At 50.3% G+C, this 22009-nt stretch overlaps 6 protein-coding genes across 6 annotated transcripts; 3 read left to right on the forward strand and 3 right to left on the reverse strand.

Moving 5' to 3' along the window:
• The first annotated feature begins 958 nt into the window (after positions 1 to 958).
• P152DRAFT_460138 (uncharacterized protein) lies at positions 959 to 2076 on the forward strand. The gene is made up of 2 exons (XM_033679832.1): positions 959 to 1066; positions 1115 to 2076. Exon 2 carries the CDS (start codon positions 1233 to 1235, stop codon positions 1968 to 1970), a length of 738 nt encoding a protein of 245 aa, XP_033532478.1. The 5' UTR covers positions 959 to 1066; positions 1115 to 1232; the 3' UTR covers positions 1971 to 2076.
• A 255-nt stretch (positions 2077 to 2331) lies between these two features.
• P152DRAFT_85703 (beta transducin-like protein HET-D2Y) lies at positions 2332 to 7077 on the reverse strand. The gene is made up of 4 exons (XM_033683286.1): positions 4779 to 7077; positions 2711 to 4729; positions 2437 to 2561; positions 2332 to 2383 (listed from the first exon to the last, which is right to left on the reverse strand). The coding sequence occupies exons 1-4, from the start codon at positions 7023 to 7025 to the stop codon at positions 2380 to 2382; spliced, it is 4395 nt and encodes a 1464-aa protein (XP_033532479.1). The 5' UTR covers positions 7026 to 7077; the 3' UTR covers positions 2332 to 2379.
• Positions 7078 to 8415: 1338 nt separating this feature from the next.
• On the forward strand, positions 8416 to 9544 carry P152DRAFT_85712 (uncharacterized protein). The gene is made up of 3 exons (XM_033683287.1): positions 8416 to 8540; positions 8592 to 8815; positions 8877 to 9544. Exons 1-3 carry the CDS (start codon positions 8507 to 8509, stop codon positions 9279 to 9281), a joined length of 663 nt encoding a protein of 220 aa, XP_033532480.1. The 5' UTR covers positions 8416 to 8506; the 3' UTR covers positions 9282 to 9544.
• On the reverse strand, positions 9516 to 12193 carry P152DRAFT_85719 (MFS general substrate transporter). The gene is made up of 7 exons (XM_033683288.1): positions 11713 to 12193; positions 11610 to 11659; positions 11249 to 11551; positions 10837 to 11198; positions 10532 to 10728; positions 10249 to 10464; positions 9516 to 10190 (listed from the first exon to the last, which is right to left on the reverse strand). Exons 1-7 carry the CDS (start codon positions 11832 to 11834, stop codon positions 9893 to 9895), a joined length of 1548 nt encoding a protein of 515 aa, XP_033532481.1. The 5' UTR covers positions 11835 to 12193; the 3' UTR covers positions 9516 to 9892.
• Positions 12194 to 16872: 4679 nt separating this feature from the next.
• On the reverse strand, positions 16873 to 17380 carry P152DRAFT_475306 (uncharacterized protein; the record flags this gene model as incomplete). Its single annotated transcript, XM_033681408.1, has 2 exons — positions 16873 to 17094; positions 17147 to 17380. The coding sequence occupies 2 exons, from the start codon at positions 17378 to 17380 to the stop codon at positions 16873 to 16875; spliced, it is 456 nt and encodes a 151-aa protein (XP_033532482.1).
• A 3232-nt stretch (positions 17381 to 20612) lies between these two features.
• On the forward strand, positions 20613 to 21377 carry P152DRAFT_400438 (uncharacterized protein; the record flags this gene model as incomplete). Its single annotated transcript, XM_033676573.1, has 3 exons — positions 20613 to 20973; positions 21022 to 21081; positions 21163 to 21377. 3 exons carry the CDS (start codon positions 20613 to 20615, stop codon positions 21375 to 21377), a joined length of 636 nt encoding a protein of 211 aa, XP_033532483.1.
• Positions 21378 to 22009: the final 632 nt, after the last annotated feature.

A 22009-nucleotide genomic window follows, 5' to 3' on the forward strand; every position in this document is an offset into this window, starting at 1 on the left:
CAGAACCCGAAGGAGGGTTTCTTTTTGGGCCCCATCTATTTTTAGTTACCCACATTTGTTCGGTTTCTTGATGCTTCGCTGGGTGACAGTCGAGGAGAAGGCTTCTCGTGGTTGCGGTGAAATCCAGCATTGTCGATGAATCTTGTGAAAGTTTTCAAAGTCAGCTCTCGCGAGCTTCCCTACAAGTCTCGCATCCCCTGCCACACGCTGAGGGTAATCTGGAACGGAGCGAATCACAGCCTTGAAGCAGATGATCGTGGCTTGCTGCAACCAGCTGCCAAAAGATACAAGCCACAAAACTATGCTGTGGCGTTCAACGCTCAGAGATCCTGAAAGTCACAAACAGATACACACACACACAATTTATTATGCCCGGTGGCGATACAGAGACTTGCAAAAATCAGCTTCAGCTTTTTACATGCGCACGTTGTTTCTTACCTCAGCTCAGCCTCTTGTAGCCGCTCAGCGCTTGAATGCCCCGTTCGCCATCAGCTTCAATGCCTGCCCGAGCGACTGCTGCATTGTCGCCTCCCTATTAAGAAACCCCGCCTAAACAGATTTCATCAAGTCACGTGACTACACAGCGCAGGGTAAGCCAGCTTACCCTGCACGAGACGGCACGGGACGGCAGAGACAGGGAGACCCGCTCACCCGCGCCTACGTTCCCCAACTTTACGTGTTTCGACATTCATTATCATCATCCGACTCGTCTTTCATCACCCCATTTTCATGACACTCTATTCTAAGGTGATTTAGTGCGATGATGCTCTCTTCATGGCCGTTCATGCGCGGACTTATGCTACTGCTTAGCAGTTTGTCACTCGTTTTCGCCACTTGGGATGATAATTTTGCGGGCCTCTTCCCAGAATATAACAATGGATTTCAGCTGCTCTTGCGCAACAACTGTTCCTCACAACACGCCATTTACCTAGAGGATCGAGACGGCGATACCAGGGTCGAGCCGATTCTAAAGGCATTTGGTCTAGATTCCGCGGCAAATAATGTTGTCCAGTGTCTTCTCACATCTACCCCAGAAGCCATCAAAGTTAAAATGGCATCAGCCCAGGTCGGTTCTTTTTTTCTTTTTTTCGAAAGATTCGTTAACGAGCCTCAGGTTATTCTCGGGTACATTCGCTCTCAAGCCAGTGGTAACTGATTGCTAAAATTAACCCTTACATAGTCTTACTCCATCAATCCTCGCAACTCTCGGCGCCAGCCCCCAGGAGACCGCTATGCTCTCCGTTTTCGCTAAAAGACCATTGTTATCAGCTCTTCTCGCCGCCGGCTCACCTGCAGTCTTTCCCCTCCGATCATTCGAATACACAAGGACTATCGAGGATCTGCTGGAGCGCGATTTTCAAAAACCCGCAATTTTCAATGACCTTGATCCCGTTATTCTCGTCCTGGAGTATCTTCTCGCTGCTGCATCGGTGGGAAACATTGGCGAGCTATGCTATCGACTAGGAGGACGCGTCCTCAGTGCTATATTTACAGGCGACGAACAACATTATTTTATCTGGGCTTGGATTGGTTTGGCTATTCATGGTTTTGGAGCGCTTACTCTTTACCGTAGAACGAAGGTTACAACTCTTGGAGGAGAGTACGACCAGCACCATGGGCACACCGTTTTTAACCAGTTCAAGCTACAGGCAAGACAAACTCGACTTTGCATTGAGATTCGCCGAGAATCCCTTCTCTTCCTAGCTATCTACTGGTTTACCACCTTACTAACAGTGTGCCACATCGTCTACGGCACGATTCTATTTTCCAGTATGCTGTTTATCTCAGTGGAAGATGCCATTTCTGTTATCGCCCGGCTGATGGGAAGCGTCATCGTGTGTCGGATTGTTCTAAGTTATGAGTTAGTTAACCTCCAAAGCATCGTTAAGGAGATTAAGAAGGAAAGAATCGCAGATATTACAGATGCGACCGCTGAGAGGGAAATGGAGGAGAGGCAGGGATCGAAATGAACGCTGACGCAAATTGACACGAACAGCGGCTCTATGTAATGTCTATGTGGATACTTCACTTACTAAAAAATAAAAACCGAAATAGTCCAAATCTACGCTTAGTTAACTTGTCGCCTGCTGAAAACCAAAGGATATAACCAGTTGATATTCTTTCTCCTTTGAGCATGGTCGTCACCTACGGTACGGGGCGAAATAGATGGTGTTGAAATTCATTGCGTTCTTCCACGCTAGGACACAGGTAGCCTTTAGGAATGGAATCGCCAAGCCAGGCCCCCAGGTCCGAGCTGAGCCACCACACCAGACGGCAGACATCTTGCACTTTTGGCGCCTTAGAGCATAAGGCTAAAATTACATTACAAGCCTTACATCAGCCGCGCTTGGCCTTGGCGCGCTAACCGGGACAGAGTCATCATCTAACTAGTTAGAGGTACGTACTAACTTTAATGAATGGTCCGACAAAGCGCACCTGTACAGTGTGGCCGTGCAACCATCACGAGGTATAACCAACGTACTGGGCTCGCCTGCGCTCCACCTACGAGGAGAAGAAGCCACCACGGTCGGACCCAAAACTTGGATCCTGAAGAAATAGTTCTATCACAATATTACCACTTCATCCCTCGTACCAATCTCATATCTTACAGTTACCGCACCATATATTCACACTGAACCCCAGATCCCTCGATGAAAGAGATATTAAGAAGAAAAAATTAAGAAATAGAGTTGAAGCTGCACATCCATACCTTTCCAGATCCCACGCCGATACCTACAGTCTTCGCGGACACAGATGAACATGACGGCCGATACTCTGAAGGTAGCCACAAAATGTTCTCAGAATCATATGTGATCCACACTCCAGTTGAACTTAACCCTACCCCTTTATATTGGAGACCTTGAGGATGTGTTTCAATCGCGTTCGTAAAGGAAGCTGATGACGGGTCTATCGCGATAGTCCCGATATCAGTTTGAAGTAAAGAACTGGTAGCGTCGAATAGTACGTTATGGAGACTCTTTTCAACCTCGAGCGTCTGGAGACACGCGCCGCTGTTCGCATCCCAGATCTTGACGGTGGTGTCCATCGACGCTGAAGCGAGCCGGGTCGAGTCGGACGAGAAGACCACCGACATGACCCAACCGATGTGGCCCTTAAGGGTCTGGAGACACACGCCGCTACTTATATCCCAGATCTTAACGGTCTCGTCGTCCGACGCGGAGGCGAGCCGGGTCGAGTCAAGTGAGAAGGCCACCGAGCGGACTAGCTCGCTATGGCCCTCGAAGGTCTGGAGACACGCGCCGCTGCTCGCATCCCAGATCTTAACGGTCTTGTCGTACGACGCGGAGGCGAGTGCGGTCGAGTTACATGAGAAGGCCACTGAGCTGACCCCATTGCTGTGGCCCTTAAGGGTCTGGAGACACACGCCGCTACTCGCATCCCAGATCTTGACGGTCTTATCATCCGACGCTGAAGCGAGCCGGGTCGAGTCACGTGAAACGACCACCGACATAACCCTCTCGCCGTGGCCCTCGAGGGTCTGGAGACACGCGCCGCTGCTCGCATCCCAGATCTTGACGGTCTCGTCGTCCGACGCGGAGGCGAGCCGGGTCGAGTCAAGTGAGAAGGCCACCGAGCGGACCCAATCGCTATGGCCCTCAAGGGTCTGGAGACACGCGCCGCTGCTCGGATCCCAGATCTTGACGGTCTCGTCGTACGACGCGGAGGCGAGCCGGGTCGAGTCACGTGAGAAGACCACCGAGTAGACCGGACCGCTATGGCCCTTAAGGGTCTGGAGACACGCGCCGCTGCTCGGATCCCAGATCTTAACGGTCTTGTCGTACGACGCGGAGGCGAGCGCGGTCGAGTTACATGAGAAGGCCACTGAGCTGACCCTATTGCTGTGGCCCTTAAGGGTCTGGAGACACACGCCGCTACTCGCATCCCAGATCTTGACGGACTTGTCGAATGATGCGGAGGCGAGCCGGGTCGAGTCACGAGAGAAGGCTACTTCACTGATCCTACCGCTATGACCCTCGAGGGTCTGGAGACACGCGCCGCTGCTCGGATCCCAAATATTGACGGTCTTGTCTTCCGACGCAGAGGCGAGCGCGGTCGAGTTACATGAGAAGGTTACTGAGCTGACCCGATCGCTATGGCCCTCGAGGGTCTGGAGACACGCGCCGCTACTCGCATCCCAGATCTTGACGGTCTTATCGGACGACGCGGAGGCGATCCGGCTCGAGTCACGTAAGAAGACCACTGAGCTGACGGAATCGCTGTGGCCCTTAAGGGTCTGGAGACACGCGCCGCTGTTCGCATCCCAGATCTTGACGGTGGTGTCCCTCGACGCTGAAGCGAGCCGGGTCGAGTCGGACGAGAAGACCACCGAGCCGACCCAACCACTGTGGCCCTTAAGGGTCTGGAGGCACGCGCCGCTGCTCGGATCCCAGATCTTGACGGTCTTGTCGTACGACGCGGAGGCGAGCCGGGTCGAGTCACGTGAAAAGACCACCGATATGACCCGATCGCTATGCCCCTCAAGGGTCTGGAGGCAGGCGCTCCATTCATCGCTTATAGCCGGCTGAATCGTGATCCCGTTCGGCTCTTCGTGCTTGAAGAGTCCTCTAATTAGACTGCGCGCCGGACTGAATAGTAGTGCAGACGCATACGCCTGGAGAGGACTGGTTTCTATTGCCAGCTTGTGAGACATGATAAATCGGCGCGCATCTTTGACGAGTTTGAGCAATCCAGACTCGTCCGCGTTTCTCTATATCAAGTTAGTGTATTATGTATGCAAAGGCTGGGCTAAGGATTACTTGAATGAGGTCCTCGAGTTTCGCCATAGAGACCACCCCTTCCGACATACTTCTACAAAGGCTCAGAGCCTCGAGCCAGTAGAGGTATCTCTGACGTAGGAATATGTTGATAGATCCACCATCTTGGAGGTCATTAGTCGCATTCTTAGTCGGTGCACAGTCCAGCAGATGGTCGATCCAATAGATACTCGAGTATCGCACTGAAGATAGCGGATCTGGATCGGGTTGCTTGACTTGATCAATGGGGAGCCCCGGAGCACCTAGACCATAGACGTCACGTCTTAGGGTTTTAGACATGACTTGAAGTGATTGGGAGAATATGGTGCGATGTGTGTCTTCTATCCCAGATGGATGGATCTCGTTGCGTTGCTTGTGGGCCAAGAAGTCCTTCGCCGATTGGTGAACAAGGTATATAGTGTGCTCTCGGATATTCAGAAATGAGCCACAAAGCCCAATAATCTCCGATAGAGCTTCGTATTTGCCAGCAACTCTGTTAAGCATATTGACGAAGCATACCAACTCGTCTAAAGTAATTGGCCGGCGTACTGTCAAGACGATGGCCAATATGCTTTTGCATAGCTTTGCATATCTCGAACTGTAGATCTGATCCAACATCCGTTTGTACAGAAGATCGAGACCTGGTGGAAACGCTAAAGCCATCTCTTCAGCTTCCCATTCAGAGGCATTGGCGAGTTCTTGGCACACCAAAGCCACCCAAAGAAAAGTGCCCTTTGCGTTGAGCGACAGGTAATGATGGACATCGTCTCGTGTATCATCGCTGTATCTCTTTCGTTCCGCTAGCATATCCACCTTGAACTGGATGAATGTCGTAATGGCAGCAGCGACCGATTTTTCGTTCAGTTCAAGACACAGCCTCACCTTCTGCGTCGCAGCGTCGAGATTCTCCTCGATACTAGGCCAGTTTCGACTAGAAATGATCCACTTGATGCGGGGGGATGTAGACGACATCTGTACAATGAAGTCCAACAGTTTCGGTAAGCCTTCCACGCATTCGTCGAGTGCGTCGACGACCAAATACGTCGTAGTTAAGCTCCGGTCGTGAAGAATGTTGGTGAAGATCTCAGATAGAACAACCCAGGCATTTGCGTCCTCGAAGAGTGTTTTGCCGGCATGATCGTACTTCTCCCGTACGTGTGAGATCAGAGATGGCTGTTGGTCGATAAGCAAATATATCAGACCTCGTAGCACGGCCGTGGCATTGTTGATTCGAGAATCAGTCGCCTGACAGAAGAAGTAGGAGAGAAGATCCGACTTGGCTATACATATATTTAGCTCGTCGATAATACCGCAGAGCAGCATAGTTTTTCCCTTTCCGGGATCGCCCTTAATCCAGAGCAGCCGGCTGCTTTGGTCGTTGCGCCATTGTTGAAAGTCGGAGTTGTCGAGGATCCAGCGGTACGAGTCTTCTAGTAAGCCACCCTTCGTAGCTTCGATACGCTTCTTGTCATGGCGCGGGTCGGTGAGTCGTAAATCTTGGATACATTTCTCTAGCTTATCGATCTCTTCTTGAAGCCGTTTAAACGCGCTCTTCATCCCTTCGCCATAACGAGGTGATATATATACGCCGAAAATGCCTAGCAATGAGTAGGCTCGATCTTCCTTAAGCTTCGTCTGGCGGGATTGTATCCATGAAAATCGTTCTTCGACGCTGAATTGAGATAAAGGGCCTCCTTGAAGTGCTGACTGAGGAATACCCGTTATCTCGTAAGTTTGTTGCTTTAGCGAATTTCCGTCACCAAGTCGCTTGCCTTCCCGGGAGAAGAATTCGATCGACGCTGGCACCAGGAGCTCTTGGAGTGTCCATCCCCGAGTGAACCACCTGCTTTTCCGGAAATCCGGTTCCCAACTGTCTCTTGAGTCCTCACACAATTTCCTCTTCCTAGTCGAAACATCCGACAGGTACACGTAGCACCGAGTCGCCTTGCGATACCACTGAAACATCGAGTTGATCGCGCGCGAGAGTTCGCCGTGGTTTGTCTTGTCGATGCAGCAGGTATCAATCCAAAAGTATTGTAATCCATCTTGTCTGGTTTGATCTCTACAGAACCGGATCTTCTCATACCCAAGCTTTTTCTCGCCGGTGCCATTTGTCACATCTTCGAAAGTCACCTCCTCGGTATCCGCTCCCCATGTGTGCGAGAGTATGGCATAGGGAGGAATCGGATCGTCGCCGACTAGGTCCTTTGTGAGCCTGACTCTGCTTTTCTCACGTTGTAGAAGTCGCATGGTAGTGGGGGGAAGCTTGGCGCTAGCAGATGTCGGATCAGCGAGCAGTACGTGAAGCTGCTATCGGAGTGAAAAAGTGTAGAGGCCCCCGGCCCTACAGATATACGAGAGTCACGGCAAGATTATTAATGCAGTTTGTAGCCTTGGACTCCTAGAGCTCATGCCTTGGCCTGCGACAATATGTTACGTGCATAATCATTCCACGCTGGCTAGGATTGTTCATCGTTTCGAATAGAAGTACCTGCCTGTATGCCGAACTTGCGCGATCTTGCACGCTATGGCACAGACATCTCTGATGATGATTTCTAAATATCTTAATGTGACTCTAAGGCTCGGATAATGGTCTTGGATGAGTTTTAAAGGCAAGAAGGGTATAATAGTGGTGCTGTATGGTAATCGAGGAGGTCTGCTATGAGGATGATGACATACTTTCCGAAAACCAGGCGAGAACGTGGCCACCCCAATGAATTTTTTCAATTCAAATTGTCTAGCAAATTAAGAAATGGCTGTAAAGCACGATTCATCTTAAGTTATGGGATTATAATTGTATGTGCAGAGCCTGGATTGCTTTGAATTCGAAGTACCTACGAATTTGCCCGTCACGCAGGGATGCCCGCCATAGCTACAGGGAGGGAGGTTACTATTTTGTTGACTTGTTCGGAAGGTTTTTGGCGACGATATACTCTACGGAAGGGCCTACCAATCCCGATACTAATCGATGACTATAATCATTATATGGGCGGCGTTGATATCGCAGATCAGCTCCGGTCCTGCTCATCAACGCAGCGCGTGTTCTTTCGGAATTGGTATCCAATTTGGTTCTGGATTCTTGATACAGCTATCATCAACGCTTTTCTTATATCGAGGCAGATCTCCGAAACAAGTCTAAGCCAGAGAGACTTCCGGAGAGAGCTCGCCGCAGCGCTATTTAAGTACTCCGACGAGGTCTATAGAGACCATAGGACAGAGCTATTCCATAGGTCTACGACTCCGCAACCGCAACAGCTCAAAAAGCCTATCTCAGAGCACCGTCTAATTGCTCTAGATAAACAGGCTCGTTGCTATATCTGTCGAAGCGTCTTTTTTGCTACAAAGAAACGGAAATTTGGCGACGAGATTGTCGTCAACGGAGTTAACCGTAAGCGTCCTGGAAAGACAGGCTTCGGCTACTCTGTTTGTAATATCCCTATCTGTACAGGAGGAGGCTGTTGGCATCATCATTTGAGCGAAATCTAGCTTGGAATTTTACAGTGGCAGCAAATATACGGATTTCATTGGTAGATGACCCCTGTACAAGTGTCACCGTGCCATCCTAGGCTAGGGGGCATGTTTTCAGCAGACGAAGGGATAGGACGGCCATGAGCAAATGAAAGCATATCAACCAAATTAATCCAAAAGCCGAACTATTTAAGGACTCAATGGGACTGAACAAAGAGCTGCCTATTCCGAATACCTAATACCTTATCCAAATTTGGTACATCATGTCGGAACATATTCTCGTTCTCGGTGCTACAGGCAAGTACCAATCCAGCGCTCCTCGTCCAAGATCTAATCTTCTTCTTCCAGGTGTGACTGGGCTAGCATTTTGTACCACTGCTTTGAAGGCGGGTCATCAGTTGACTCTATATGTCCGAAATCCAAGCAAACTACCAGCGGAGATTTCCGGCGACTCCAAAGTCACGGTGATCGAAGGATTATTATCCGATGCAACTGGACTACAGAAAGCTGCGGCATCAGGTGCAAAAATTTTCGTATCCTTTGCAGGGCCTACCTACGGCTCCAAAGGCACAGTAGGTCCCTGTCTCCTTAGGCCTCAAAGTCCTTCCGGGTGCAGCGATAACTTTAATGCAGCCGGTTACCGATGCCATGAAGTTGATATTCCCTCTTCTGATCGAAAATCACTTCAAGAGGGCATTGGTGCTAGGCACCTGTTCCTTCACGGCGCCCGAAGACAAAGGAGCACTGAAATGGAAAGCATCGGTGGTCTTGATCAAGATCATCGGCGGTACGGCTTTTCAAGAATTCCAGGGCCTCGGCGCGTTCGTCAGCTCGCAGGAGGTGTCTCAATTGAAGTGGACTCTTTTCAGAGTTCCTTTCCTCGGGAATGGTCCTGAGAAACCCGTGCACGCTTCATACACAGGCTCGGGCGAAGACGGCATGTTCTTATCGAGGCAAAGCATCGTCACTTGGGTTTTGACGGAGCTGAAGGAAGATTCGGATTGGGTTGGGAAGACCCCTGTTCTTTCAAATTGGTAATGACCCTCGGTGGATTTTGTTTAATAGCACGGCATTGGTACGTACTGCTTGCAACTACAAGCTGCCAGTCTGTTGCACCATGCAGCTCTTACAGAGGGTCTCGACAGATTGCAAGCACGGGACCGAAGGCTTAAGCTTTTCACTATCATTGAAATAAGCGTTGTTACAATCTGGTGTTTCCCGGGGCTCCACCAGCGTGAATACAATTGACTATGCGGTTAAAACGCTCTATGCACGCAATAGCAATCCCGTTATCAACCTCGTTCCGGGGAAGGCCTAGTCGAAGAGAAGGAAAACTTAGACAAAGGCCACTGGAATTTCCGTGACTCTAGCGAAGACGGAGGGCAGCTGGGTGGTCCTGAAATTCACGATCGATCTTTTCCACCCCGGAAGGAATTGATTAGCTTGACTACTTTTATTGTCCGATGGGCCATAGACGGGACGTTTCTCAACAATGTTGTATAGAGGAACTATCGAAAAGATTGTGAGATACATATTGTTTCCATCTGTTCGTGTCTCGCCACAATGATGGTCCAAGAGTACCTATATTGTCTCCGTCCCATGTACGCACGAGCGAACTTGATATATCGACTTGATATCCAAGCAGCAACCTACCTTAGAGCAGTCTTTCCATTGCCAAGCAAGACAGTTTGCGGTTGGCCCGGAGAAGGACTGACCGATTTCTTCTCGTCGACATACTCGCCCTCCGTCGTCAGTGGTTCAGGCTGCAGCTGAGTAGTGTTCCGACGACGACGGAAATGATCATCAATGTATCTGATGGCGGCGAGAGTCAAGCCGGCTGATAGGACACCGATGTTGATGCTGAAGCCTCGGCGGTACTTGGGTTTGTCCTCGGAACGGAAGATCTGCGCGCCGTAGATACCAGCGATATTGGCACCCATGATCACCCTGGAGTTCATGTCGCGTTAGTACCGGCCGGCACAAGGAATGAAGGGTCGGGACATACATGGCCATAGCAAGCGCTCGCTCTTCCGAATCAGTACAGGTGAGAGACATCCAGGTAATGTTGAGCGGGTGAGAGAATGTCCCAAAGATCTGCGTCCAAACCACGCCGAAGTATTTGACCCCCTGGCGGTTGTTGAATTCGGTGAAGATACGATTGAAGACGTAGCCTAGTAGATGGCAGCCGAAGCCAAGCATGACCGTTTCTCCTCGTCGATTGCTGAGAGACGTTAGCATCGCTCGACACATTATTGGGGTAGGTTGCGTCCGGCTTGGACCAAACTTACAAGTGATCGGAAATATAGCTGAAGGCGAAGGATACCGGAACTTGGACGAATAGACCAACGGAGGCCATCGCGTTACTCGTGAGGGCAGGGAAGCCAAAGCCAGAGACCAGCGATGGAGCGTAGGTATCAAAGGCACGCTGAGGGCCGTTGTTGCACAATGTAATGAACAGATGAACCCACATCCGCCAGTGGGTGAACTAGTGACGTTAGATCCTTGGCCTGTAAATGTGATGCATCCTTCCAGAGCTTTTAGAGCATAGTATGCCCCGGGTTGTAAGATTATAGGCAACAGGATGGAAACTTACAGCTTTCTTGAACGCACTCAGTCCGATGGTCTTCTTCTTTTTGCCTTTCATGGGGTCATCGAGTTGAACACGAGTGCGGAGAATATGTAGCTCCCTCTTGGTGAACAGGGAATAGCGAGGGATAAAAGTGCTGCTCGGGTTCTTGAACGAGTCAGGGAGGAGGAATCCAAGAATAAATCCACTGAAGATCGTGAATCCCCCCATCAGGACAAAGAGCCAGAACCAACCAGGTCGTCCACCAACGCCTCGCATATGAAGGATGGCATATGCAAGGAGCTTCGCTGACGCTTGGCCGAGCTGGTTGCCGAAGTAGAAGATCATGATTCGCTTCGCTGTCTCCTTTCGGGTGTACCAGGTCGAGACTGCCGAACGTTAGAAACCGAGCGAGACTTCGATGTTCGGGTAACATTACGCGTCCAAAGTCCACCAGGGATAAATCCCGACTCCGTCATTCCAAGGATGAACCGAGTCGCAATGAAGGAGCCATAGCTACGCTGGAATGCTTGGAAGGTGCTGACGGTGCCGAAGAGGAACAACTGAAGTGTGAGCCATTTGCCGGGGCCGACTCGATAAAGAATCATGTTGGATGGGATTTCGAAAAGCACGATGCCCAGGGAGAGCATTTGTTGGCCCACATTGAATTGGTTCTGCGTGACGCCGATATCTTTCATGAAGTTGTCCGTGATAGCGTTCGCAATGTTTCCTCTGTCGAGCTCTGCAAGGCAATGATTGAGAAGTTGTTCGTTGGGAGTAGAAGGTCGATGTCAACTTACGTAGACAGAAGAATCCAAGAGTGAGCAGAGGCATAATAATGCAATCTAGCCTAAATAGCCATTAATCAAAACTTGCCACAGTCCTGGGATTGTGCACACTCACTTCCGCTTCGCCCTCCCCTCCTCCTCCTTCGTCCAGTCGACATGTACTGCAAGGGGCAACTCATCATCCCTGGGAGCAGGGTACTCGTCCGGATTGGCAGATTTGAGATCTACGCCGACCATTGTTGCTGACGAAAGTGTCTCTCCAGTTCAATTGAGGAAAAATTCCGCTTGGATACACAAACCAACTGTAGCCGAATCTTTCCCCTCCTTATAGCTTCCGTCGTTTGCTCGCCAAGGTCGATACGCAGAGGCATAAGCTGGGCCAGACCGTCTGGGCATTGCTGTGGCGTGTCGTGATACCAGCCACAGAGCGCGCATGATGCCGCAGTGGGGGGGATATCCCACGGATCGATCCAACAATCAGTCATGAATTGACTAAGATGGCCTTGGCCGCACAACAAAGGACGTTGACTCTGAAAGATCATGAGGGGATAGAAAGACTGGCTGTAGGATGCCTTATCAGAAAGCACCTGAGGCTGTCGATGTTCGCTTAGCGTACCCATGAATGGCGCCTTGGGTCTGTAGTCGAGAAGGCCAAGAAACCTATCAAGCATACCATGGTTACGATTGCGTGCTTGATGTAACAGATGTTACAATATCGCCCAGAAACAGCGGCTTAACCAAGAGAATAGGCAACCTGGGGACTTGAAAATTCGAAATGCTTATATTGAACTTCAAAGACAATAACGAAATATACACAGCATCAAATGCAAAAGGTAAGCTGTCGGTGCGTAGGGGACAAGACTCAAACGAAATTGAACTAGTAGTAGTGGTCTGTGACTGGGGTGACATGGAGCGGTCCAGATTGACTCCGCGATTTCGTGAGATCCAAATCGACACTAGGATTTAACAAGCAGGATCGGCGGTTTGCTGCTGTGCTGTGTCAAGCACGATACTCGTTGAAGTAGGATCCATGCATGTATGCCAGTGTGGCATCGGAATCTTTCCTGAACACGACTTACTCGACAGGGGCACCGGATGCCATTCGTGGTCCATCTCCTTTCTTCTTCAGTTGGCTGCTGGGCAACACAGAGACACTCGTTTGATTCAAGGAAGGAACTCAGCTGGCCGTGGGATGGGACCACTGCTCCCACTCTGGGAGACTGTGACTCTGAAAAAGGCTGGATACCAAGCATGAATGCAAACCATCGATGGCTTTAATAGTAGAAGATGCATCAAAACGCGAGCCAGGTTGAAAAGCACGTCACTGTGGCGCTGGCGTATTTGGCTTGTATAGTGCGCTGGAGTCAGGGGTTGATACGAGAGAGGCAGAGAGGATACTGACAGATACCTCCAGCCCGTCCAATTCATTGCTGCACTTCTGGAATCTGGAAATATTCTCTGTCGTTCAGCAGAGACTTCTTGCATTTCTGACTCTGTTCAGTGATCATAGTCTTGTATCAATTCAAGCACTATTGATAAACTTCCTAGGCCGCTGCGAATATTTGAGGGGGAATGGGTCATAGTTCAAAGCTCGTTCTTCATCTACCGACATCATAGCATTTGCCAGGCCATTCAGGGCAAATATCGAATCATTGTAACTATTGGTATGCCTTACTACTTCAGCTTCGCCGCGGAGATGCACTTCTCTCACACTTGGAGGCTATCCCTACTCTTTAGCGTCACATCATCGTTCCTGCATTCACTGCTCTATTTAGCATCGCATGTGCCGTATCGGCTCTAAGCTCAAAGTCTTCTTCTTTTTCTTCTTTTCTACTTCAAGCTTGTTAAATTTGTTAGTCGAGAAGGAAGCGAATGGAACACGCTTCTGCTCATGACGATAGCATTCTTACCTTGCCATATCAGAGTTGCTGTATGGCTGTGTCAACATATTATCGACAATTTGATAGGCCTTCAACCGGCTATATTATGTCCTAAGGGGGGATCGATATGCGAGCATCCAATTTTGTACTCGGACGAAGTCGCTTCGTGCAAAAAGGATGTCCGGAGGTCATGAGGATGCCGTCACCATTCACTCGAAAAGTGCTTAGTAGGAGCGTACCACGGACCATAGAATTCTATTTGGTACGGTTATACGCCCTTCCAAGATCGCGGATCTTGGAGGAGGTCGCGAGTGTTTTCTCTTGATCATTCCATGAACTAGACCCAGATTCATGATGGGTTTCCCCAGAAGAGAGCTGCAAAGTCGCCTGCTTGAGGCGATGGGAGACCTGCGCTGGTAGCACTGAACAATTTGAGGAAATGTCATGTTGTCTAGCAGATGAGAGTGCCACAGCAGGGTCTCTTTCAAATAATTCGATCCAACGCTAACTCGTTCCAACGGAATAGTTATAGACATACTATCGACCGATGCGATTCGAAGATTCGGAATACACTCATGGTGCAGTGTTGAGACCGGGAGCTAAACCGACCGATAACTTCGAAAGGCCTGGGAGTCCGTGTTTCCACCACTCTCATTTGATATCTGTTGCTCCCTGTGAAACAGGTCTCTGCGACATGGGCGACAAGAGGCATACTGGAGTGTCATTTAGGATATCCCTCGTGATTTGGAGATGATTTGGAGATGAACTTGTAGATGGAATGGGTCTCTAAAGTGGATATCCGGGCAGACGGTCCTGCGTCTCAACATTTCCAAATCAATCGTCCTTGCTAGGAACGGAGTCGGCGTGAAGGAGACCACCTCACAACTTAGCTGAAATGCGGCCACCCATGAACCACCGCTTCCCTAATGGTTCGGCCCGAGTCGATTTTGCGAAAGAGTACTGGGACAGGCAAACCCCCCACCTGGTCAGTTTTCTTCTTAGAGCCGTCTCCGACCCTACCTCTCTGATTCCAGACACAGAGCAGGTTTTCCCAACGGACTGTCACTTTATGAACCTGGCGAAGCACTCTACTGCGGAAATTCCCCAAGGCTGAGGTTGAACTAACCGAGCAGGGGATGGTTCATATGCGATGTATTTTCCGTGGTATGTCTGCCACAGGATCCCTCAGCAACTATCCAACACGAAGGGGTGGTAAAAGAATGACCAGGCGCGTCTTCCAATTCCGGACCGAACACTTAACATGGGACTTTCTATGGGAGCAAAGCCCGATGATATGCCGGCTCACAGGGCGTCTCCACTCCGTGCAAGAGGTGGAAGAGATATATCGAGCTCTCTGACCGGAGGCAGATACCCATGGCACTTGAAATTCGGACTGAAGGATGTTGAGAAGGAACAGTGACTGGAAGTTTCCGAAACCAGGGAGGGATATATCAGGACAATTAATCCGCAACGAAGGCGAAATTGGCTCAGTCGACGACTTTGCTATTGCTTCCACATCACATTCACATGTGGGCCCCGTCCGAATAAGATGGCCATGGCAACAGACGACAAGTGTGACCGTCCAACCGGGACGACCGTTTGCTCGGACGGAACTTATCAGGAAGCAAGGATGGGATACCGGATACTCCTCGCTGCCAGCTCGAGGCAGATGTCCACAAGAGATCAGAGTTCAAGTAAGGACGATATTCCCTCCAACCTAACTTGGCCTCCGTGTCCCCAAATCGTGTGCCACACAATCGTTGTGAACCCTCAATTGTTCCTTCGGGTGGCACAACCGGGCGCACTGCAGTGACGACCACAACCGCCAAGCAGGCATCCAACCCAGCTTGTGTAACCCAGGTTACCGTATCCGCACACTGTTTAAACTGAAACGAAGGATGCCCAACAACAACAACAACTAGGTATTCGGCCCTCTGGATAGTTCCGCACCTCGGAACAATTCAAGCTACTGTCAAATACATTGGCGACCGATATAAGCTTCATCAATAGAGAATGACGTCGCTTACGACACGCGCTAAAGCCTATTCGCATAGATAAGGAACAGATCACCGAATTTGTGTGATTCGAGGATTGCGATGGATTCCCATGTGTGGCACCTCGAAAATAGATTGCGGCCAATATCGGGTCCTGAGACGGCTGGTCCTTGCGCCACACACATATCTCAGGACTATTCCTCAAGGACAAGGATGATCGGCGGCAAAGCAACGGAGGATCCTGCCATTAGAGGCGATGAATGAATGTGGGCGGTTAGGCGGTTGGAACATCAGCAGATCTTGGAAAGGACGGATGATGCGTGTTGCCTCTAGAAGCACTTCTGAGTTCTGACTGTTACTGGAGAGACGACCGGTTAGCCCCGAAAGACGCATGAACACCGTTGTCAAAACCCTCCAGCCTGGTAATGAATCTAGATTATGCGAGAATGCGAGGGGATCCTACGCTGACGGAACACCCTGGACCTGAATTTCGAGAAGGCAACCGGAAGAAATACTGCCTGTGAGGCTGGATGGATTCTAGGCCTTGCTATTATTACAAAGTCAAGACTTTCAAGTCGCCTGTTCAGCATCGAGGAGTGGAGCTGTACGTCATACAGTCGGGAATATTTTTACGGGCTACGATCGATCGCTGGTCGGCAAAGGAAAGATCTGCGATGGCTCGGATTCAGAATAAAGATAGACGAGGATCTCACGCGTGGTTGCATTGTCGAGGGCCCGGAGGATTGTTCGAAGGAATCTGGGCCAAAAACTTGGTCTTCCCCAGGCTTGCGTTGTTGAACTTGAATTATGGATTGGCCGTAGATCTATCGTACAGACAAAAATTGTCTCCCAAGGTATATGCCTCGCCAAAACCAATGTGACAACGCAATGGCATCTTGTCTAGAAAGACCAGAAAAAACCCGCCCAGATGAAAAGGGTATTAAAGCTGAGGATCATTGACAGCAACCCCTGGTGTCTTGCTGTATATAACGCCAGGCGCGCCAGCTCAGCAATGCTTCCCAGTATTACAATATGTGCATAGATCGGAATAACTCTGAACTTTGAATGTGTCATGATAAGAACATGTTGACATTTTGCGATGCTTGGAAGTTCTCTCGTTCGACCCAGAGAAAGTATTGACATGAAAGTACCACACACATCGAAAGTCCAATGTATTAAAAAGCAAACACGACAACCCGTTGAAGGTTAAAAGTCCAACGCGTGCCGTGCCCTGCGCATTAGAACCAGAAATTCGATCGGGGCGTGACAGGCGATTCGTCGCTGTTTGGCAGACTCCAGATTCCCGCTGCCATGCGTTGACGAGTATTTCCCATACCTCCTATCTTCACCACATGGACAATCCAACTCCACTGATCACCACCGCTCGCGGTCGGAAACCGCTTACAGGAGGTAGGCAGCCATGCCGAAGATGGCAGCCAAAGCACCACCGGAGACGGCCATCTGGCTGGCGGCACCGGTGAACTTCGGCGGGACGGCAGAGGTCTTGGCGGGAGGAGCGACGGACGGGGAGCTCTTGGTGGGAGCGGGGGTGGTGCCGTTGCCGTATGGCTTGGAGGTCGGCGCCGGCGGGGGCTTCTCGCAGGTGGTGCACTTGGTCACGACCTGAAAAAGGTCAGGTTCAGGATATGCACTGAAGAAGCGTTGGAGTACTTACGGCGCTGGAGACGGGCTTGGTGACGGTGCAGCCAGTTGGACATGGCAGGGTGATGGTGGTAGCCTCGGTGATGGTGTAGGTGTTGCCGCCGTGGGTAATGGTGGTGGGCGCCGGGCAGTACGTGACGTAGTCGGTCACGACCTCAGTAACGACTGGAGGGGCGGTGCCATTCCGGCCACCGGCACTGACACCAACGGCCAACAGGGTGGCAGCAGCGATAGTTGAGAAACGCATTCTGATTGATTTGCTGGAGTATTAAGGGTTACCGAAGTAAAGAGATCGAAAAGTCGAGTTGATCGTGAAGTTGGCGTGAGAAACGTGAGTACGGATGTGATAAAAACGAGAGACTGTCCGTAGATGTTGTAGTGAGTGGAGAGAGGAAGAAGGACGGGAGGGAAACATGGATGGAGGGAGTTTTATATGACATGAGAGCAGGAGACCAACAAAGTCAGCTACCGCTAGAGTGCTCCAGTGAGACGCTAAGCCAGCGACAGTGAGCGACTGGTCTTCCTGCACGGATAACCGAATGGGTCGTCGCTCTGGTGGGTGACCCAAGCACTTTTCCACCAACGGAAGCGAAAACCGCATCGAGGGTGGAAAGTGGTTCCTGTGGACACAAAAGGGGCCTGGTCGGGATCTTGAACAAGTTAGGGGCTAACCTTGCATGTCCCCTGAGGCACCGCTGCACTATTGACTATTAGCAGCTGATCTGACCACTCACAGACCGAGCTTTCGGCTTCGCGCTGGCTAGACTCATTTAGTTTCCGTCCCATCTCGATACCCATGCTCGTCATCGGCCATCCTCACGAATTCGGCATGTTTTGTTCCCTTGACAAAGGCGAGGTAGCGGTGCAACTCAGTGGCGCTCAACATTGACGCCTGGTCTTTGCATGCCGAGATTACGAGTGTGGAACGGTCGCTGGGGTCCTGGATTGCTGTGCCGTTTGTCAATCAGTCTTCAATATCTCCTAGTTAGATTTGGGTCTTGCTTCGGTCGCGTGAGTGGATCAACAAGACGTTGGATTGTCAGGATCATGGCCCCCTCCACAATCAACCTTTTGAAATCCCCATGTTCCTCTCCCGTCTATTGCATGTTGCTGACAGCTGGAGACCGCGGTGGGCGGTGATCACTGATCAGTGGGAGTCGATTTGACAGCGCTAAAATTACTATGACGGCATTGTCCTTCTGGAACCTGCTTCCATGCTCTGGGGCATGAAGGTTGCATAAAAACAACCCACCAACTGATGAAAGAGATGCGGCAGATACCCGCACCGGACCATTGGCTTGGATGGCGTGGTGGCCGCAATTTCCGGACGATTGACGAGGCGTGACGAGAATAAAGTGGCGAGAAAGTTAACTCCCAAGTCTTGGGAGTGGAAGTTGGGACCGTGGAAGCGGGCAACCAAAGTTTGTCGCTGTGAAGTCTGGACCCTGGGGCCTGGTGTGGGCGTCTCGAGACATCACGAGTTCCATACTGGTAGACTCGACTCATTGAACGTGAGCCATGGTAACAATAATTGGGCATTAATTGTAATTTGATTCAATATTGTGCTGGCGAAGACCTATGGGAAGGCCGCCAACAACACCACAAATGGGTCTGTTGTAGCTTGCCGAAATCTGGCGGCAAAATATCGAGTCACGGATGGATGACTCCATAGCAACTTAAACCAGCAGATGTTCGCTTTCGCTTCCAGATATGCGACCATCTGATAGTTGGCCCGAGAAATTGTGTCCTGATTCCTGAGATCATTATGGTAATGTCGTTCAACATTACGGCACCCGTAACCGCGGTGAGAACGTCGAATACCAGATACTGGTGGAGATGCGCCGATCACAGTGTCGGTTCCAGTATTCCAATTGTATGGTGGCCCGACTGTCACGGAGCATCAAGCCCGTACTACGATTTGGCTCCCATCACCAATTGCAACGACACAGGCCAACCGTCAACCCCTCCCTAAATGCTTGTAAAATGTATCTGCTGTCATAAGCCAAAGCCAAGTGATGAAGCACATTCTATGCATCTCCAGGGCTCATTGGTGTATGCTCAAGCAAGGGCGGGTTCCTGCAGAAATCCTCCTGCGCTGCGAAATGGTCGAACCAATGATATGTGGACAGCGTTCTAGACCATTCGGTTTGTTGTCAGTACCCGAGTGGAATCAGTCATCCGCTGCCTGATCCAGGCACCAGAGCAGGAGTACGAAGGATGGTGAAGTCAGGAGGAGAAGCAAGAACTTGAACTCTCCCGAATCCATACGGAGCAGTGGCTTCTTTAGATCGGAATCTCGTGACTCTTCCCAAGCCCTTTTAAGATCTTTTCCGACATATTCACGTGATGATGATGCTGAACGTTTCCCACCTTGTGAATCCCATGGATACGACAATAAATGCTAAGAAACGGTCTTGGTTAGCCTCGGCAGTAATTTCCTTCTTCTACCAATAACAGTAAACAGACTAACTATGTTCGCATCTTATCTCCTAATGAGGTTGGAATAATCAATAATGAATGAACGAGATCATCAGTTGACCCACCGCGATCGTGCGCTGTGCCCATGTTTGCATGTGCGGAAGCAGATCCTCGTTGATTGTTGAAGCCGTCCGGCATCCGGGCAGAGCTGCAATGGTGATGTTTGTACGGAGTACTCCATAGAGTATCTACATTACAGTATCTACAGCTTGAATCCGATGTTCCAGTACGACAACAATCACACCTAAGGTACTAGTCCTATAGTATCTCAAGATACACCTTCATAATTTATAATGGGCTGCACCTCGCAAAATATCCATGCACCACATCCCCACCCTTCTAGACTCAGCAGTGAGCAGCCATCCCCAGTTTTACTTTTTAACATGCAATCGAGAAGCTTCATAGGCTCATGGACTGTGGAGTAGTCCATGCGGAAACAGTGAGTGAGACACATCTGAGTTCTGACATCTCAAATTTCGATCCTTCGTTCTCCTGATCTTTCAGGGGAGGGATGGACCATGGAGCCATCCAGTTTGGCTTCTGATCCATCATCCTACCCCATTGCTTTGAGGACGACAAGCAAATCCGGAGTCCTGAAAAGGAAAAGGGCACCTTTAGAATCGGAGAAGGATGGCTTCTCCGACAATGACCATATCGTATCGTCCATGGTTCACGGCCTCTTTTTTCCCAAGCTGTTTACAAGTCTGATGGATCAAAAAGTGGACATTGAAGGCCCTAACTCCTGAGGGCTGCGGGCTGACGGTTCTGATAAACTCCACTCTCCTACTCCATCGAGGTGGATTCCTAGCCCCACGACCTCGGAGAGGCTGGAAATATTTCCAGTGATCAGACACTTCATCCCCAACTCTGCCTCAGGCGATCATACGATCCAGCGACCTCGGTATTATTATTCAATATGAATTATTTGTGATCTCCTTTCTATCTCATCCAATTCCACTTGTGCCAATTCTACGCGACTCTTACTACGATCGCCCATTTCAATGCCGCTACCAGCGAAACAGACCTTACCACGGAACTGGCCCTCTTCGATCACGTATACTCCCATACCAGTTCACTCGCCGAACCTCTCTTCAACGGAGCTTCGAACCCTCCATCCGCCTCGATCCACGTCTTCTCTGGTTCCAGCACTGAAAATACCTCTGCATTCTCCGTCGTATATCTCCATCCTTCCGATCACCACACCTGGGCATCCGGCGAGAGGACAACACGGTCTCTTCGCCGCCGAGGACCTGCGGCCCGGTTCGCACATTATATTCTATATTGGCTTCGTACATGGGAACTCGGACAAGGAAAACCATAGCACGAGCGACTATGACCTGAGCCTTGTGCGGGAGGCGGTGAGTGTCGCTGGTGCCAAAGGTGAAGAGCAGGGGCAAGATGTCATTGTAGAACTTGGAGTGGATGGCGAGCAGATGGGCAACGAGGCTCGTTTCGTCAATGACTATCGCGGTGTCCCTGCTTCCCCTGCCCCTCACAAGTCTTCCTCGCATGCAAATGGAATCTCACGCTCTCAAGCATCCACTACAAAAGGTGCCTTGGTCCAAGCACCGAATGCTGAGTTTCGCGACGTATGGGCCGAATACGCCCATGGCAAGGAGACGAGAATAGAGAGATGCATTGCGATTTTCGTAAGAGAGGCCGGCAAAAGTGGGAAATGGAAGAACGGAATCCGTAGAGGTGAGGAGATTTTGGTAAGTTATGGCAAAGGATTTTGGGGCGCAAGGAAGGAAATGGATGAGGCATAACGGCTGTTGCCGTGCTACCATCCTTACCTTCGTCGACCAGATCCTTCATGCAGGCAGACTCTGGGAAAGAATTTTCCTCCAACGACGATCCGTAGCAGCATCGTGGAGCAGAGGAGGTCAATCGCCTCATGTTCTAGAAGCCATATGACACTCCCTAAGTGTGGTTTCCTCTCTGGAAGCTAGCAGTTCATCCAACTGAGCTGTGTCAAAAGACGGTCCATACAAATTTTCCGGGAGGTCACCGCCCTGCTTACCAAATGGCGAAACGCCATATTCACGTTCGATGGAGCAATACATGCTGGAAATTATGGATTGGCCGATATTCAGCAATATACACCGCGAAGGATTTGATCCCTTTGAAGGCCTCGTGGCCTGCAGGAAAAAGGTTGGGAAAGGATACTTTTCGATATTCATGGACTCGGAATCAAGCGGTGCGATTGGTAATCGAGCCAGTATCGGTAGACAATTCGACATATAGGTCCAGGATCACCGACTGGCCTTCTGCATTTGTCAACGATCCTTGATGTCCTCCTTCATGTCCTCCCATGGATAGTAAGGACAGAGGCCTGCTAGGATGATAATAAAATGCCTCGGAAGTTCATGCAGGAAGTGATTGCATGCTAATCTACAAA

The sequence above is a fragment of the Eremomyces bilateralis genome (assembly GCF_010015585.1).
Source record: "Eremomyces bilateralis CBS 781.70 unplaced genomic scaffold P152scaffold_16, whole genome shotgun sequence".
In the NCBI taxonomy this organism is placed as follows: domain Eukaryota; kingdom Fungi; phylum Ascomycota; class Dothideomycetes; order Eremomycetales; family Eremomycetaceae; genus Eremomyces; species Eremomyces bilateralis.

What these genes read in the sequence shown, in the direction of transcription:
- P152DRAFT_460138 (XM_033679832.1), top strand. Translation starts at nt 1,233, where the DNA reads ATGCTCTCCGTTTTCGCTAAAAGACCATTGTTATCAGCTCTTCTCGCC.
- P152DRAFT_85703 (XM_033683286.1), bottom strand. Translation starts at nt 7,025, where the DNA reads ATGCGACTTCTACAACGTGAGAAAAGCAGAGTCAGGCTCACAAAGGAC. An exon ending in AACTCGAGGACCTCATTCAA is followed by an intron (nt 4,730 to 4,778) that starts GTAATCCTTAGC and finishes AACTTGATATAG; the next exon opens with AGAAACGCGGACGAGTCTGG. An exon ending in TCGGCGTGGGATCTGGAAAG is followed by an intron (nt 2,562 to 2,710) that starts GTATGGATGTGC and finishes ATATTGTGATAG; the next exon opens with AACTATTTCTTCAGGATCCA.
- P152DRAFT_85712 (XM_033683287.1), top strand. Translation starts at nt 8,507, where the DNA reads ATGTCGGAACATATTCTCGTTCTCGGTGCTACAG. An exon ending in TCTCGTTCTCGGTGCTACAG is followed by an intron (nt 8,541 to 8,591) that starts GCAAGTACCAAT and finishes TTCTTCTTCCAG; the next exon opens with GTGTGACTGGGCTAGCATTT. An exon ending in CCTACGGCTCCAAAGGCACA is followed by an intron (nt 8,816 to 8,876) that starts GTAGGTCCCTGT and finishes ACTTTAATGCAG; the next exon opens with CCGGTTACCGATGCCATGAA.
- P152DRAFT_85719 (XM_033683288.1), bottom strand. Translation starts at nt 11,834, where the DNA reads ATGGTCGGCGTAGATCTCAAATCTGCCAATCCGGACGAGTACCCTGCT. An exon ending in TGAGTGCGTTCAAGAAAGCT is followed by an intron (nt 10,729 to 10,836) that starts GTAAGTTTCCAT and finishes TAACGTCACTAG; the next exon opens with TTCACCCACTGGCGGATGTG. An exon ending in CGAGCGCTTGCTATGGCCAT is followed by an intron (nt 10,191 to 10,248) that starts GTATGTCCCGAC and finishes CATGAACTCCAG; the next exon opens with GGTGATCATGGGTGCCAATA.